We start from the raw sequence: 16,091 nt of genomic DNA, 5'->3' as shown, positions 1-16,091 counted from the left end.
GAGTGAGAACCAGCGATGTTGGGGGAAATGAACTCGTTGTCTTTGGGAGCATCAGAGGTGAGAAATGAGCTAGCTCAGCACTCGGGATTCAGGGAAGTGTTAATTTAGAGCTATGCTCTCATGTCAAATGGCTGACTGGGAACCCCTCTTGTGCACTGGACCTTTGAGAATGTGGTAGACTCTTCGCAAAAATGGCCTCAATTATCTCCCAGCCTGGGTCCATGCTCCTTTTCTTTTTTTGAGACAGGATTTTGCATTGTCACCCAGGCTGAGGCACAGTGGCATGACCACGTCTCACTGCAGCCTCTATCTCCTGGGCTCAAGCGATCCTCCCACTTCAGCCTCCTGAGTAGCTGGGACCACAGACACACGCTACCACATCCAGCTAATTTTAATTTTTTTTTTTTTTTTGGAGAGACAGAGTCTCATTATGTTGCCCAGGCTGATCTTGAACTCTTGGCCTCAAGTGATCCTCCTGCTTTGGCCTCCCAAAGTGCTGGGATTACAGGGGTAAGCCACTGTGCCTGGCCCATGCTCCTTTTCAGTGTCACTTTCCAAAGATTCTCATCAGGAAGTACAGTCTATTTCCCTACCCTATGAAGCTGGGCTGAGTCATGTGACTTACTCTGACCAACAGAATGTGGCAGAAATGACTTTATGCCACAGAAGCTGAGACCAAGAGACAGTGTGTGTTTCTGCTTACCTTCTGGGATCTGCTATCATAGCCATGTAAACAAGCCTAAGCTAGCCTGCTGGAGGATGCGAGATGCAGAACCCAGTTTCCCCCACTGCCCTAGTCAACAGCCAGAAAACCATCAGAAGCAGAGTTGCCTATCTGGACGTCAGCTGACCACAGACACATGAAGAAGTCTGAGAACAGAAGAACCTCCCAGCTGAACCTAGCCTGGGATGCTGACCCACAGAATTATGAGGTAAATACATGGCTGTTTTAAACCACTACTTTTTGGGTCATTTGTAATGCAGCACGACTTGTGGTAAGAGCCAGCTAATACAAGAGGTCAGAAGTGATTCACCTTTTCTGGGAAAAGGCCAGGCAGCTATTACAAAAATCTGACCCTATAGGGTCACTGGGGTGTGAGTGGGAGGACACAGTCCTCAGAAGCAAGCATTTTTTTCTTTCAAATTAAAAAAAAAAAGACAAAAAAACCAGATTCACATATTTCTCTGTTTATATATATTTTCTCTATATATAGACACAACTCTTCAGCAAACATTTACAAGATATGTGGGCCACACTGAAAAAAAGAGTGCACTCCGCGGACAGAACGAGTCCCACGCATCCAATTCCAGGACACAGAAACACACACAACATACAGAGATCTGAATAGGCAGAGTAAACCAAATAAATACGACTTATTCCAAATCACAACCACAGATGCTCTCTGGAACGTCACAAGAGAAGGCAGAGAAGAGATTTTGTGCTGTACTTTGAGACTAGTCTGTTAAAAAAATAAATAGGAATCAGAAGGTCTAGGACCTGGGTCTCACTAAAATAACATCCTCTGTAAAGAACAGCTGAACGGCAAAATACAGTTTTCTCCGGAGGGGCCTTTTGCACATTTCTTCCTGTCTTGGGAAGCTGGGGGACGTAGGGGAGGGAGACATAAGTCTAATGGCAGCCAGAACGTTGCCGTCTCCCGTTTCTGCTTTGGTGGGGTTAGGGTAGGAGCTGGGAGCCGGGAAGCTACTGTAGCCTCGAGTTTCCCACAGAGCTCTCTTCAGGAAGTAAGGGCTGGCTAGACCTCTATCCACCCTGCACCAGAGGCTGGGCAGAGGTTGGAGGTTCGGGTGCAGTTGAAGTTGCTATACCAAGGGAAAGAAGCCTTTACAAGCACACAAGGCAAGGATGCATCCCCGTCCTGGTGTGCTCAGGGTGGGAGGACTAATACACCCCTCCGCAAATGCTTCAATACGCTGCTTTACCTATCCTCTCCCCTCTCCAAAATCCCAGCTGCTATTCTCTGACCACCCTAGAGGCGGCAGGTCTCCCGGGAAGAGCCTTTCTCTCTGCTGCTTGCTGGGTTTCCCCCATTCCGGGTGCATTCTCAGAACAGAAGAGCAGGCAAGACTGCTCTATTGAAAGGACAGGTAGGCAGAGTAAACTAGTTCACTTTGGGTCTGTCTGTGGATTGGTGATACTCTGCGTGAAGACCTGGAGAGGATTGTTCCCAGACCTAGCACGGCCCTGGACCCAGTTCATCAGCAGATGTTTCCCAAGGAAAACACACATCACCCTCTACCCTGGCTAACCTCTGCCTTCCTTTTCCTCCTTTGTCCTGAGTGAGTAACTGCACTTAGAGAAAAGCTGCACCCCACCACCATTAAGTGGCTTTCACCAAACACACACCTTTCCAAGACCCAATACTTGGAAGGAGAGGTGGTTTTCCCTTGCAAGATGGCAGCAGGATACAGACTCTGCCCTACCTGGGGCACTCTGAGCAGGACCCCAAAGAGCTCTGACCATCTCATGCCTACACTTTTTGGGTCCACCGCCTATGTGGGGAGATACTTTTCTTGAAAAAAAGAAAACAAGTATCTTCTGGCATCAGACAGAGGAGAAAAAAGGAGAAAATACAACAGATGGAATCCCAGACTCCAAGAGAGATGTGTGAGGGACTCTTGTGTGCCTTTTCTTTTTTTTTCTGAGATGGAGTCTTGCACTGTCACCCGGGCTGGAGTGCAGTGGCGTGATCTCAACTCACTGCAACCTCCACCTCCCAGGTTCAAGTGATTCTCCTGCCTCAGCCTCCCAAGTAGCTGGGATTACAGGCGCCCGCCACCACACCCAGCTAATTTTTGTATTTTCAGTAGAGATGGGGTTTCACTATGTTGGCCAGGCTGGTCTCAAAACTCCTGACCTTGTGATCCACCCACCTTAGCCTCCCAAAGTGCTGGGATTACAGGTGTGAGCCACCATGCCCGGCCTCCTGTATGCCTTTTCTAAGTGAGGGGAGGCGCCAGGACCAGGGTGGCTTAGCATCCAAAGAATGGGGGAGGAAGTACATTTGTAGTCCCTTCTCCAAGCCAGTGGTTCTCAAATGGGGGCAATTTTGCCCTGCAGGGAACATTTCGCAATGTCTAGAGACATTTTTGGGGGCTGTCACAACCAGGGGTATGGTTGGGGGATGGCACTACTGGCATCTGGTGAGGCCCGGGATGCTGCTCAGCATCCTACAATGCAGGGGACAGTCCCCTCAAAAAGAATCACCTGGCCCCAAATGTCAGTAATGTCGAGGTGGAGGGTCAATCTCTAAGTCAATCTTTAACCATGTCCAGAACATCGCCAAAGGCCCCTTTCAGAGGAGCATAGAGGTAGCCCCACACACCACTTCTACACCAATTTCCAAAAAGAAGTTCCCTCCCCAGGTCTCATCTTACAAGACAGTTTGGGGGGATAGGGAAAGAAGAAGAGGAGACCATTCCGGGCACCAGCAAACAAAGATGGCTCCTCCTCCACCAACAACCTCCACCTCCTGCAAGGGAGGAACGCCAGACTTGGGCAATCTTTGGTCAAACAGGAAAATGTAAGGCTGAATTGAAGGGGTACTCCCTCCACCCCATCTGCCCAGAAGTAAAAGTCAGGGTAGTTTCTTTGCGCACTGAACTCCACGCTTGTGAACAGACACCAGGACCCCGCTCCCGGGGTGCCCATCCAGCCAGGAGGAAAAGTAAGCAGAGGAGCGGGGTGGGGGCAGCTTGACTGAGGCTGCCGGGGTGAGGTGCCCCTCACTTGTTCTCAATCAGAGTCTGCACCTTGTACACGAGGTCCCGCGCCAGCTTCAGGACTTGCTTGGTGTTGTGTCGCTCAGCCATTTCTGAAAGAGCAGAAAGAAAAATCTCATGAGCCTCCTTCTGTGTCCAGTCTTAGGGTACAATTCCAGCCCCTGGAGGCTTCTCTGGGGGCATCTCCATCACAGATTGACTCAGGAAGCAGAGGCCCTGGAGAAGGCCTCTACCTCTGGACCTCAGTTTCCTCATCTGTAAAATGGGGATTGGAACAGCAGCCACCTCACCAAGTTACTGTGCGGATTGAATGGGATAATGCTGGTTCACAGGATGTGCTATAAAAAGGTGAGGTCGGCCGGGCATGGTGGCTCATGGCTGTAATCCCAGCACCTTGGGAGGCCGAGGCAGGTGGATCACCTGAGGTCGGGAGTTTGAGACCAGCCTGACTAACATGGAGAAACCCTGTCTCTACTAAAAATACAAAATTAGTCGGGTGTGGTGGCGCATGCCTGTAATCCCAGCTACTCAGGAGGCTGAGGCAGAAGAATCGCTTGAACCCGGGAGGCAGAGCTTGTGGTGAGCAGAGATTGCACCACTGCACTCCAGCCTGGGCAACAAGAGCGAAACTCCGTCTCAAAAAAAATAAAAATAAAAATGAAAAGGTGAAGTCCTTCCACCCCTCTCCTATAAACAGAATGACTGAAAGCAGTGCTGGGCACACAGTAGACGCTGAAAGATATGAAAAGGAGGAAGCAACAGAGGGAGGAAAGATGGAGAAGAGGAGAGAGGGACAAAAAAAGCAAAGAAAAAAATAATTTTATCAAGAGCCACACAATGTGGTCAGACTTCTAAGCCAAATAATCCTAAACTTAGACATTTATCATAAATAAACCATTTAGTAGAAAGAAAAAAAAAAAAAAACAACACTAAAACTAAGACATGGTTCCCAAACTGGGTACCAAGGTACCCCAGCGTGTCATAGTGAACTTACAGGGGCACTGTGGAGTATTTGGGTATTTCGAGGGAAGCGTGGGAATACTCCATCTAAGTTGAGCACCATGTCAACTGTTAGCTGGAGTGAGTTCACAAATTTCACTACACTCCCATCAATAACTTTTTTTTTTTTTCTTTTGAGACAAGGTCTCACTCTGTTGCCCAGGGTGGAGTGTGGTGTGGTGTGATCTCGACTCACTATAACCTCCCAAGCTCAAGTGATTCTCATGCCTCCTGTAATCCCAGCCTCCTGAGTAGCTGGGATTACAGGTGTGCACCACCATGCTGGGCTAATTTTTGTATTTTTAGTAGAGACAAAGTTTTGCCATGTTGACCAGAATGGTCTGGAACTCCTGACCTCAAGTAATCCACCCGCCTTGGCCTCCCCAAGTGCTGAGATTATAGGCGTAAGCCATTGTACCCAGGGTCCCATCAATGACTTTGTCTTTGCAAAGCTAGGTTTTCAGCAGCTGCTGCAACAGAAAGTAAGTGCCATGGGCCAGGCCCGGTGGCTCACGCCTGTAATCCCAGAACTTTGGGAGGCCGAGGCTGGTGGATCATGAGGTCAGGAGATCGAGACCATCCTGGCTAACATGGTGAAACCCCGTCTCTACTAAAAATACAAAAAAATTAGCTGGGTGTGGTGGTGGGTGCCTGTAGTCCCAGCTACTCGGGAGGCTAAGGCAGGAGAATGGCATGAACCTGGGAGGCAGAGCTTGCAGTGAGTCGAGATCGCGCCACTGCACTCCAGCCTGGGTGACAGAGCAAGACTCCGTCTCAAAAAAAAAAAAAAAAAAAAAAAAAAAAGCCGGGCACGGTGGCTCATGCCTGTAATCCCAGGAGGCCGAGGTGGGCGGATCACGAGGTCAAGAGATCGAGACCATCCTGGCTAACACGGTGAAACCCCATCTCTACTAAAAATACAAAAAATTAGCCAGGTGTGGTGGCGGGTGCCTGCAGTTGCAGCTATTCAGGAGGCTGAGGCAGGAGAATGGCGTGAATCCCAGAGGCGGAGCTTGCAGTGAGCTGGATTGGCTACTGCACTCCAACGTGGGTGACAGAGCGAGACTCCATCACAAAAAAAAAAAAAAAAAGAAAGAAAGTAAGTGCCATGTGAAAATCAATATGGAATAGAAAACAAAAGAGGTGGTGTCCAATCTGATTCCAAGGCTTGAGAAGGTATGCAAAGCCCAGTGGGTGCACACACCCCATTAGCAATTGTGCTTATTCGGGAATGATGTAAAAATGTTATTTTCTTTAGATATATATGTATTATTGGCTAGGCACGGTGGTTCACACCTGTAATCCCAGTACTTTGGGAAGCTGAGGTGGGCAGATCACCTGAGGTTGGGAGTCTGAGACCAGCCTGACCAACATGGAGAAACCCTGTCTCTACTAAAAAAATACAAAATTAGTATTTTGTGGTTGTGCGTGCCTGTAATCCCAGCTACTCAGGAGGCTGAGGCAGGAGAATCACTTGAACCCAGGAGGCGGAGGTTGTAGTGAGCCGAGATCATGCCATTGTACTCCAGCCTGGGCAACAAGAGTGAAACTCCATCTCAAAAAAAAAAAAAAAGATACATATGTATTAGTTTTTCAATGGCTTCTAAATTGTTAGGATATAAATACTTATTAAGCGGTTTGGACTTAACTACTTACTAAATGAAACTTTTGGCCTGGGGTGCTGTTATAATTTTACAGAGACACTAGGGATGCATGAATTGAGAAAATTTGGGAATCTTTATGCTAACAGATGAATTGCTTTGGACTCTCAATCACACCTTCAAACTGAAAATAACCTACATGCTAATGATAAGAAATGGTTCAGTAAGTTATAGAATAGTCACTTGAGATATATTTTGTAGTTTTAAAAAATGACTGGCTGGGCACAGTGGCTCACACCTATAATCCCAGCACTTTGGGAGGCCAAGGCAGACGGATCGCCTGAGGTCAGGAGTTCTAGACTAGCCTGGCCAACATGGCAAAACTCTGTCTCTACTAAAAATACAAAAATTAGCTGGGCGTGGTGGTGCATGTCTGTAATCCCAGCTACTCAGGAGGCTGAGGCGGGAGAATCACTTGAACCTGGGAGGCGGAGGTTGCAGTGAGCTGAGATCGCGCCACTTCACTCCAGCGCGGGTAACAGAGTGAGACTCTGTCTCAAAAAAAAAAAAAAAAGATTATATGAAAGACAATAGTTGAAATATTAAGTGAAAAAAGGCATATACAAGTGGATTCTGATTATGTAAAAACATAAAAATAAACATGACTGTGGTTTCCTGGATTAGACCCTAGAACAGAAAAAGGATACTAGTGAAAAACCAGGTGAAATCCAAATAAAGCCTGTAGTTTAGTAGATGGTAATGTGCCAATAATGATAATTTCTTAGTTTTGGCAAATGTACCAGGGTTATGTAAATGCTAACAGTAGGCAAAGCGAGGCCAAGGTATCCTGCATTCTCTGTACATCTAAATCTAAAACAGTTCTCAATCTACAATTTTAGTAGACAACTAAAATGCAAAATTATTCCCCCAAAAAGTTTGCTTAAATTAAGAACCCTAATAATGTTTCAAAAGTGAGGTCACAGTTGGCTTTTTTCTTTTGTTTTTTTCCAGAACTTTCTTTCATTAAAAACATTTTAAAATAGTGATAACAGTGGCAATAGCTTTTGTTTATTGGGTCCCTCCTATGAGCCAGGTACCACGTGCTGGGATTTAACCATGTTGTCTCCTGTAATCCTCTGGACCTCCCTGTGAGGGAGGGAGTGTTAGTACCATTTTATCCCTGAAGAATCCGAGGCCTAGAAACATGAAGTCACTTGGACAAAGTCACACAGCTCCCAGGAGCCTGGATCAGAATTCGCATCTGTCTGATTTCAAAGGCTGTGTCTTTTTCGTGTTACTCAAATTGCTGCCCTGGGCCTGCTTTTCCTATGCATGTCAACCCTCCAAAGCAGACACTGCTAGCCCATTTCACAGATGAGGAAGTGGATGTTTAGAGAGAGGGGAAGTGACTTGACCATGGATGGGCACAGCTGGTCAGCGATAGAACCAGACTTTGCCCCTGAGCTGATTTCAACATCTGTGGTCCCCCTGCCAGATCCCTGAGAAAAATGCACCCTCAGCATTACAAGATGTGAACTCGTCCTTTTGGAAATAGCCAAAAGAAGTGTGCAGAGCCCTCTTTATCCCCTTCACCATGCATCCATCTCAGCCCATCTTCGTTCCTCCTGAGATGCCCAAAAGGGGCCTCCAGAAGCCTGCACCACTGTCATGAGGCCCCAGTCATGTGGGTACCATTAAAGAATTTGATGATGTCTGTGAAGTCCATGTTGTTCTCCAAAATGATGTCACGGTAGACTTCCACCAGAGCCAGCGCAATGAACAGGACGTAGTGCGCAGAGGAGACGTGTTTGGCTGCCCAGATGGTCTCCCAGACCAAGAAGACGTCATCATAGACGAGTTCTGCCGAGACACCAACACACATGGGGAGAGAATTGGTGACTGGGCTCACAGTGTTGCCCTGCCTTGGGAAGCCCCCCAAGGTGGGAAAATCCCGGGCAAGTTTTGCCTTATGCCTGTGCCCTGGTGCAGTGGGTAGAACTCAGGTCAGAAGGCAGGAGACCTGGGCTCTATCATTTGACCACCAGAAACCTCAGTTTTCCCCATCTGTAGGATGGGCTGTGTAAGTCAGGTGAGTTCTAAGTTCCTTCCAGCTCTGACATTCTGTAAGTGGCAGAACCAGGCACGTGCAGGTATGAATTACATGGATCTGTCCTTGCCCTGCCCTTTGACAAGCAACACCGGCTATCCCTGCACCTCCATCTCCATTAGCACCCATAGAGGCCTCTCTTCTTTCCCCCCACACACTGGCAGAGCCGGCTGTGGCCTCTGAGTCTAGTGAAGAGAAAGAATAGAGCAATGGTTCAAAGCAAGCCTTTGGCTGGGCGTGGTGGCTCACGACTGTAATCCCCGCACTTTGGGAGGCTGAGGCGGGTGGATCACGAGGTCAGGAGTTCAAGATCAGCCTGGCCAACATGGTGAAACCCCCATCTCGACTAAAAACACACAAAAAATTAGTCAGGCATGGTGGTGGGTGCCTGTAATCCCAGCTACTCAAGAGGCTGAGGCAGGGAATTGCTTGAACCCAGGAAGTGGAGGTTGCAGTAAGCCGAGATTGCACCACTGCACTCCAGCCTGGGTGACAGAGCCAGACTTCGTCTCAAAAAAAAAAAAAAAAAAAAAAAAAGGCCGGGTGTGGTGGCTCACACCTGTAATCCCAACACTTTGGGAGGCTGAGGTGGGTGGATCACCTGAGGTCAGGAGTTTGAGACCAGCCTGGCCAAATATGGTGAAACCTGCCTCTACTAAAAATATAAAATAATTAGCCAGGTATGGAGGCAGGTGCCTGTAATCCCAGCTCCCAGCTACTCGGGAGGCTGAGGCAGGAGAATCATTTGAACCTGGGAGGCGGAGGTTGCAGTGAGCCAAGATCGCGCCATTGCTCTCCAGCTTGGGCAAAAAGAGTAAGACTCCGTCTCCAAAAAAAAAAAAAAAAAAAAGCAAGCCTTCCTATGTCCGATAAACTTGGTATGAATCCTTCCTTCCTCCATCACTTGCTGGCAAGGGGAGCCTGGTAGTTACTTCTTCATGAGCCTGTCTCTTTCCTCATCTGTAAGTGGGCTGAAGCTGATAACAGAAAAAGACTAAAGAGATAATACATACAAATGACTCAGCACAGTGCGTGGCACTAAAACACTCCATACGTGTCAGATTTTTTTTTTTTTTTTTGAGATGGAGTCTTGCTCTGTCACCCAGGCTAGAGTGCAATGGTGTTATCTCGGCTCACTGCAACCTCCGCCTCCCAGGATTCAAGCGATTCTCCTGCCTCAGCCTCCTGAGTAGCTGAAACTATAGGCATGTGCCACCATGCCCGGCTAATTTTTTGTATTTTTAGTAGAGACAGGTTTTCACCATGTTAGGTCTCAATCTCCTGACCTCATGATCTGACCGCCTTGGCCTCCTAAAGTACTAGGATTACGGGCATGAGCCACTGCACCCGGCCCATGTCAGATATTATAATTATTAACATCACCCCAAATCTGAACAATAGCAACAAGGTACTGTGTTATACATCACTTTTATGTCATGTTGGAAACGTGCATGAAATAGTCCCTGCTTCATGGGTTTTAGAGTTCTTGGGCTCTGAAAAGCAGCACAGCAGAATGAAAGAGATGGGTTCAAGTCCTGGCTGTACTCACCCTAGCCCTGAAGTTAACTCTCCCTAGCTCTGAACTTAACCCTTCTCAGCCTCGGTTTCCTCACTGGTAAGATGAAGATCTTAACAGTACCTACTGCAGAGTGTCAGTGCAAGATAAGGCAGGTGAAACGGTAGTCTGGACTCCATAAACATGTGCTTCTCTCCTCTGCTGCCTCTGCTGCCAACCCCTCAACCTCACCTCCATGGGATCTTTTCCCCTGAAAGTTCTGCTACAAAGCGTCTGCACACAGGTCCCCAATTTAAAGTCTGTACCTCGCTTGAAATCCAGCAGGAACCAGCGGTAGCAGAAGTAGAAGTGAGTATAGTCCCCGTTCTGATGCATCAGCTCAAACAGCTCTGAGTCCAGGATCTGTCAAGGAAGGAAAGGCAGCATCAGCCTCCTGGGAAAAGGTTGGAGCAGAGGAAACAGCTGAATAAATGGTGGTACATCCACACACCAGACACCATACAGTCCTTAACAGCCAGTTACAGTTTAAAAAATGGGAAAAGATCTGAATAGACATTTGTCCAAAGAAGATTCACAAATGGCCAAGAGGCATATGAAAGATGCTCAGCATCCTTAATCCTTAGGAAAATGCAATTCAAAACCACAACAAGATACCAATTCACACGCACTAGGATAGTTAAAATTAAAAATGACAGACAATAACAAGTGTTGGCGAGGATGCAGAGAAACTGGAACCCCCATACACTGCTCCTGAGAATGTAAAATGGTGTGTGCTGTGGAAAACAGTGTGGTAGTTCCTCAAAAACTTAAATACATCATTTCCATATGATGCAGCAATTCCACTCTTAGGTATATACCCAAGAAGAATGAAAACATCTGTTGGTCAGGTGTGGTGGCTCAGCACTTTGCGAGGCCAAGGCAAGAGGATCACTTGAAGCCAGGAGTTTGAGACCAGCCTGGGCAACATAGCAAGACCCTGTCTCTAAAAAAAAAAAAAAAAAAAAAAGAATTTTTTATTAGCCTGGCATGGTGGCCTGGGCATGTAGTCCCAGCTACTCAGGAGGCTAAAGTGGGAGGATCACTTGAGCCCAGGAGTTCAAGGCTGCAATGAACTATGATTACACCACTGAACTCCAGCCTGGGTGACAGAGTGAGACCCTATCTAAAAAAACAAAATGAAAACAAAAACATATCCACATAAAAATCTGTACATGAATGAATGTATGTAATGTGTTATTCATAATAGCCAACAATGGGAAACAACTCAAATGTCCATCAAGACGTGAATGGATAAATAAAAAGTGGCCTATCCATACAATCTAATTTAATATTATCTGGTAATAAAAACAAATTTTTTTTTTTTTGAGACTGAGTCTCACTCTATTGCCCAGGCTGAAGTGCAGTGGTGCAATTTCAGCTCACTGCAACCTCTGCCTCCCAGGTTCAAGCGATTCTCATGCCTCAGCCTCCCAAGTAGCTGGGATTACAGGCGCCCGCCACCAGGCCTGGCTAATTTTTGTTATTTTTAATAGAGACGGACGGGGTTTCACCATGTTGGCCAGGCTGGTCTTGAACTCCTGGCTTCAGATGATCCACCCGCCTTGGCCTCCCAAAGTGCTGGGATTACAGGAGTGAGCCACCGTGCCTGGCCTCGAACTAAGTTTTGATACATGCTACAATGCATCATACATACATGATAAACCTTGACATCGTTATGCTAGGTAAAAGAAGCCAGTCACAAAAGGCCACATATTGTATGATTCCATTTACATAAAATGTTTAGAAAAGGCAAATCCACGGAAACAGAAAGTAGCTCCTTGGTTTTCAGGGGCTGGGGAGATGGAGGGGATGGGGAGTGGTTGTTAGTGAAGAATTTCTTTCTGGGGTGATGAAAATGTTCTGAAATTGGTGTTGTTGCATAACTCTGTGAATAAACAAAAAGCCACTGAATCGTACACTTCAAAAGGGTAAATTTTATGTATCTAAATTATATTTTAACAAAACTCTTATAAAAAAACAGATGGTGGACGAATACCTCCAGCTATTGGATATGCTATTCAGTGGGAAAAAAACATGTTTGAAAAATAATGTACAGAAAGAAAAGTATGTACAAAATGACTCTAATTATGGAAAACATGTACATAGAAAATGGGCAAAGCATATGAATAGGCACTTCACAATCCAAATGAACCAAAAACTAGAAGATATTCAATTTCACTGTCAATCAAGACAATGCAAACAAAATCACAATGAAAAAAACTGAATGAAGAGGACATACTATTTGATCGCACAGCAGGGTAACTATGGTCAATAATAATTTCACTGTACATTTAAAAATAACTAAAAGTGTATAATTGGATTGTTTGGAGCACAAAGGATAAATGCTTGAGGGACTGGAAACTATATTTTCCACAAACTCTATTTTCTTATTTCACATTGCATGCCTGTCTCAAAACAACTCATGTACTCCACATATATATACACCTATTATGTACCCACAAAAATTAAAAATAAAAAAAATTATAAATCACAATGGGATGCTCGATCATATCCAAGAGATTGGCAAAAATATATAAGTGTGACAATATCAAGTGAGGATGGTGTGTGCTGAAATCCTTACCATACTGCCCTGGAGCATTAAGAAACTAGTACAATCACTTTAAGAGTGATTCGGTTGTGCCTGATAAAACTGAGGATGTGCATTCTCTCTGCTCCAGCAATTGCACTCTGAGTAGATGCCCAAGCAAAGTTGTTGCGTGCATGCAGCAGGGATGCACACAAGAATTTCAGTGCAGCGCTGTTTGTTTATTTATTTATTTATTTATTTATTTTGAGACGGAGTCTCGCTCTGTCGCCCAGGCTGGAGTCCAGTGGCGCGATCTCGGCTCACTGCAAGCTCCGCCTCCCAGGTTCACACCATTCTCCTGTCTCAGCCTCCGGAGTAGCTAGGACTACAGGCGCCCGCCACCACGCCCAGCTAATTTCTTCGTATTTTTAGGAGAGACGGGGTTTCACCGTGTTAGCCATGATGGTCTCAATCTCCTGACCTCGTGATCCGCCCGCCTCAGCCTCCCAAAGTGCTGGGATTACAGGCGTGAGACACCGCGCCCGGCCGCAGCACTGTTTATAAAGGCCAAAAACAAAACCCCAAATTCCCCAAAGCAAAAGCAAAACCAAACCAAATAAAAACAACCTAAATGACCACCAACAGGAAAATGGATCCAAATCAAATGTGATAGAATGCGTTGTACTCCTAACACAAAAGACTGTATTCCGGGAAAGAGGAATCAACTGCCCCGTGGTTGACGAGCCTCTCAAACTCGTTACTGAGTATAAAGACGAGCTGCACAAGAGTTCATACCATTTGAAATATTTATGTAAAGTGGGGAGTAAAGAAACAGAGTTGTATGCTGTTTAGGAATATATGCATATATTGTAAAAGAATTTTAAAAAATGCATTATAATGGTGAACATAGGAATCTGCAAAGTGCTTACCACTGGGAGGACAGGAGTGATGGGGAAAAGCCATCAAGAAGGGGTACACGAATAATGAAAAATCTATGGTTAATTTTTTTTTGGGGGGGGACAGAGTCTCGTTCTGTCACCCAGGTTGGTGTGCAATGGGGTATCTCGGCTCATTGCAATCTCCACCTACCGGGTTCAAGCGATTCTCCTACCTCAGCCTCCTGAGTAGCTGTAGCTGGGATTATAGGTGTGCGCCACCACGGACCTGGCTAATTTTTGTATCTTTTTTTTTTTTTTTTTTTTTTTTTTTTGAGACGGAGTCTTGCTCTGTCGCCCAGGCTGGAGTGCAGTGGCGCCATCTCAGCTCACTGCAAGCTCTGCCTCCCGGGTTCACACCATTCTCCTGCCTCAGCCTCCTGAGTAGCTGGGACTTTAGGCACCCGCCACCACGCCTGGCTAATTTTTTTTATTTTTTTAGTAGAGACAGGGTTTCACCGTGTTAGCCTGACCTCGTGATCCGCCCGCCTCAGCCTCCCAAAGTGCTGAGATTACAGGCTTGAGTCACTGCACCCGGCCAATTTTTTGTATTTTTAGTAGAGATGGTGTTTCACCATGTTAACCAGGATGGTCTCGATCTCCTGACCTCGTGATCCACCCACCTCAGCCTCCCAAAGTGTTGGGATTACAGGCATAAGCCACCGCACCCGGCCAATTTTTGTATTTTTAGTTAGAGATGGGGTTTCACCATGTTGGCCAGGCTGGTCTCAAACTCCTGACCTCAAGTGATCCGCCCACCTCTGCCTCCCAAAGTGCTGGGATCACTGGCGTGAACCACCACCCCAGGCCTGTGGTTAATGTGTTATTTCTTGGGGAGGTGGGGGTGGAAACATGGGTGTTCATTCTATTACTCTTTTACCTTTCTTATGTCCAAAATACTTTGTAGTATTTTAAAGTTCCACTAAAGAAGAAATCAGAGCTAACTGTAGCCCCACTGCTAGTGTGTAGATAATAAAGCATCCCTAATATTTACTCAAGTTAACACATTTGCATTCCTTCTAATCAAAGGGTTGAGTGTCTTAATTCCTCTGGGGAGTAGATATACTAATCGCTATGAATGCCAAAGAGCTAGCATTTATTACAATACTTCTCAAAATCGAGCTTGCACCAGAATTACCTGGAGAGCTTCATATGGCACAGACTCCTGGGCCCAACTCAGAGATTTTTATTCGGTGGAGGAAAGGTGCCCAGTAATTTGCACTTCTTTTTTTTTTTTGAGATGGAGTCTTGCTCTGTCGCCCAGGCTGGAGTGCAGTGGCTCGATCTCGGCTCACTGCAAGCTCTGCCTCCCAGGTTCACGCCATTCTCCTGCCTCAGCCTCCAGAGTAGCTGGGACTACAGGCGCCCGCCACCATGCCCTGCTAATTGTTTTGTATTTTTAGTAGAGATGGGGTTTCACCGTGTTAGTAATTTGCACTTCTAACAAGTTGCCAGGTGAGGCTGATGTTGCCAGCCTGTGGACTATGCTCTGAGAGGCACTGACATGGACTGTGCTAAGCACTATAAAATCATTAGTTTACTTCATTTCCATGATAATTCTAATAATTATTGGGACTCATATAAGTGAGAAAACCTATTTCCCAGATGAGAAAACTGAGGCCCACAGAGATAAGAGTATATGCTGAGTTTGTATGGCAGAAATACAAACCTGGATTCCGATCCAGGTGGGCTCTAAATAGCTCACTCTGGAGCCACTAAGCTTTACTAACTGTTTCCCAAAAAAGTCCAAAGCAAGACTGGATGCTGGGTCATACCTGGATCAACGATCTCATGTTTGCAAAGTGCGTGTCCATGGCGCCTCCGTGGGGGAAGTTCTGGTTCATCCTCTTCATGAGCTCCGTGAAGCAGCTGAAGGCAAGGGCCTCTGAGAAAGCATCACAGAACAGTCAGATGCCCCGCTGCCCAAGTGATATGGTTCGGATGTTTGTCCTCTCCAAATCTCATGTTGAAATATGACCTCCAATGTTGGGGGTGGACCTTTTTCGTATTTTTAGTAGAGACGGGGTTTCACCGTGTTAGCCAGGATGGTCTCGATCTCCTGACCTCATGATCTGCCTGCCTTGGCCTCCCAAAGTACTGGGATTACAGGCCTGAGCCACTGCACCTGGCCAAAAGGCTTTATTTTTCAGAAAAGTTTTGATTTACAGAAAAACTGAGAAGACAGTAAAGACTTCTCATATACCCCACACGTGGTTTCCTCTATTATTAATATCTGGACATTAGCATGGTACATTTGTTGAACCAATACGGACACATTATGAATTAAAGTCCATATTGTATTCAGATTTCCTTAGTGTGTACTGAATGTCATTTTTCTGTTCCAAGCTCTCATCCAGAAAAGCACATTACATCAATCGGTCATGTTCCCTTAAGCTCCTCTTGGCCGTCGCAGTTTCTCAGGCTTTTCTTGTTTTTGATGACCTTGATAGTATTTTTTTTTTCCTTTTTTTAAGACAGAGTCTCACTCTGTCGCCCAGGCTGGAGTACAGTGGCGCAATCTTGGCTCACTGCAAGCTCCGCCTCCCAGGTTCATGCCATTCTCCTGCCTCAGCCTCCCAAGTAGCTGGGACTACAGGTGCCCGCCACCATGCCCGACTAATTT

The 16,091-nt window shown here is 46.2% G+C and overlaps 1 protein-coding gene across 2 annotated transcripts in view; it reads right to left on the bottom strand.

Moving 5' to 3' along the window:
* Positions 1-1,172: 1,172 nt before the first annotated feature.
* SGSM1 (small G protein signaling modulator 1) overlaps positions 1,173-16,091 on the bottom strand; it is a 120,983-nt gene continuing 106,064 nt past the window's right edge. For both annotated transcript variants that reach the window (XM_034949039.3, XM_034949038.3), the window contains 4 exons: positions 15,244-15,353; positions 10,273-10,369; positions 8,037-8,204; positions 1,173-3,836 (listed from right to left, as the gene is read on the bottom strand). In XM_034949039.3, coding sequence (XP_034804930.3) covers positions 3,748-3,836; positions 8,037-8,204; positions 10,273-10,369; positions 15,244-15,353 — 464 coding nt within the window. In that variant the 3' untranslated portion in view covers positions 1,173-3,747. The remainder of the gene's footprint in view (positions 3,837-8,036; positions 8,205-10,272; positions 10,370-15,243; positions 15,354-16,091) is intronic.

The sequence above is a fragment of the Pan paniscus genome, chromosome 23, assembly GCF_029289425.2.
Source record: "Pan paniscus chromosome 23, NHGRI_mPanPan1-v2.0_pri, whole genome shotgun sequence".
NCBI classification, from domain to species: Eukaryota; Metazoa; Chordata; class Mammalia; order Primates; family Hominidae; genus Pan; species Pan paniscus.
Note: the sequence above shows the minus strand (reverse complement) of the source record. Positions and strands in the feature narration are given on the sequence as shown.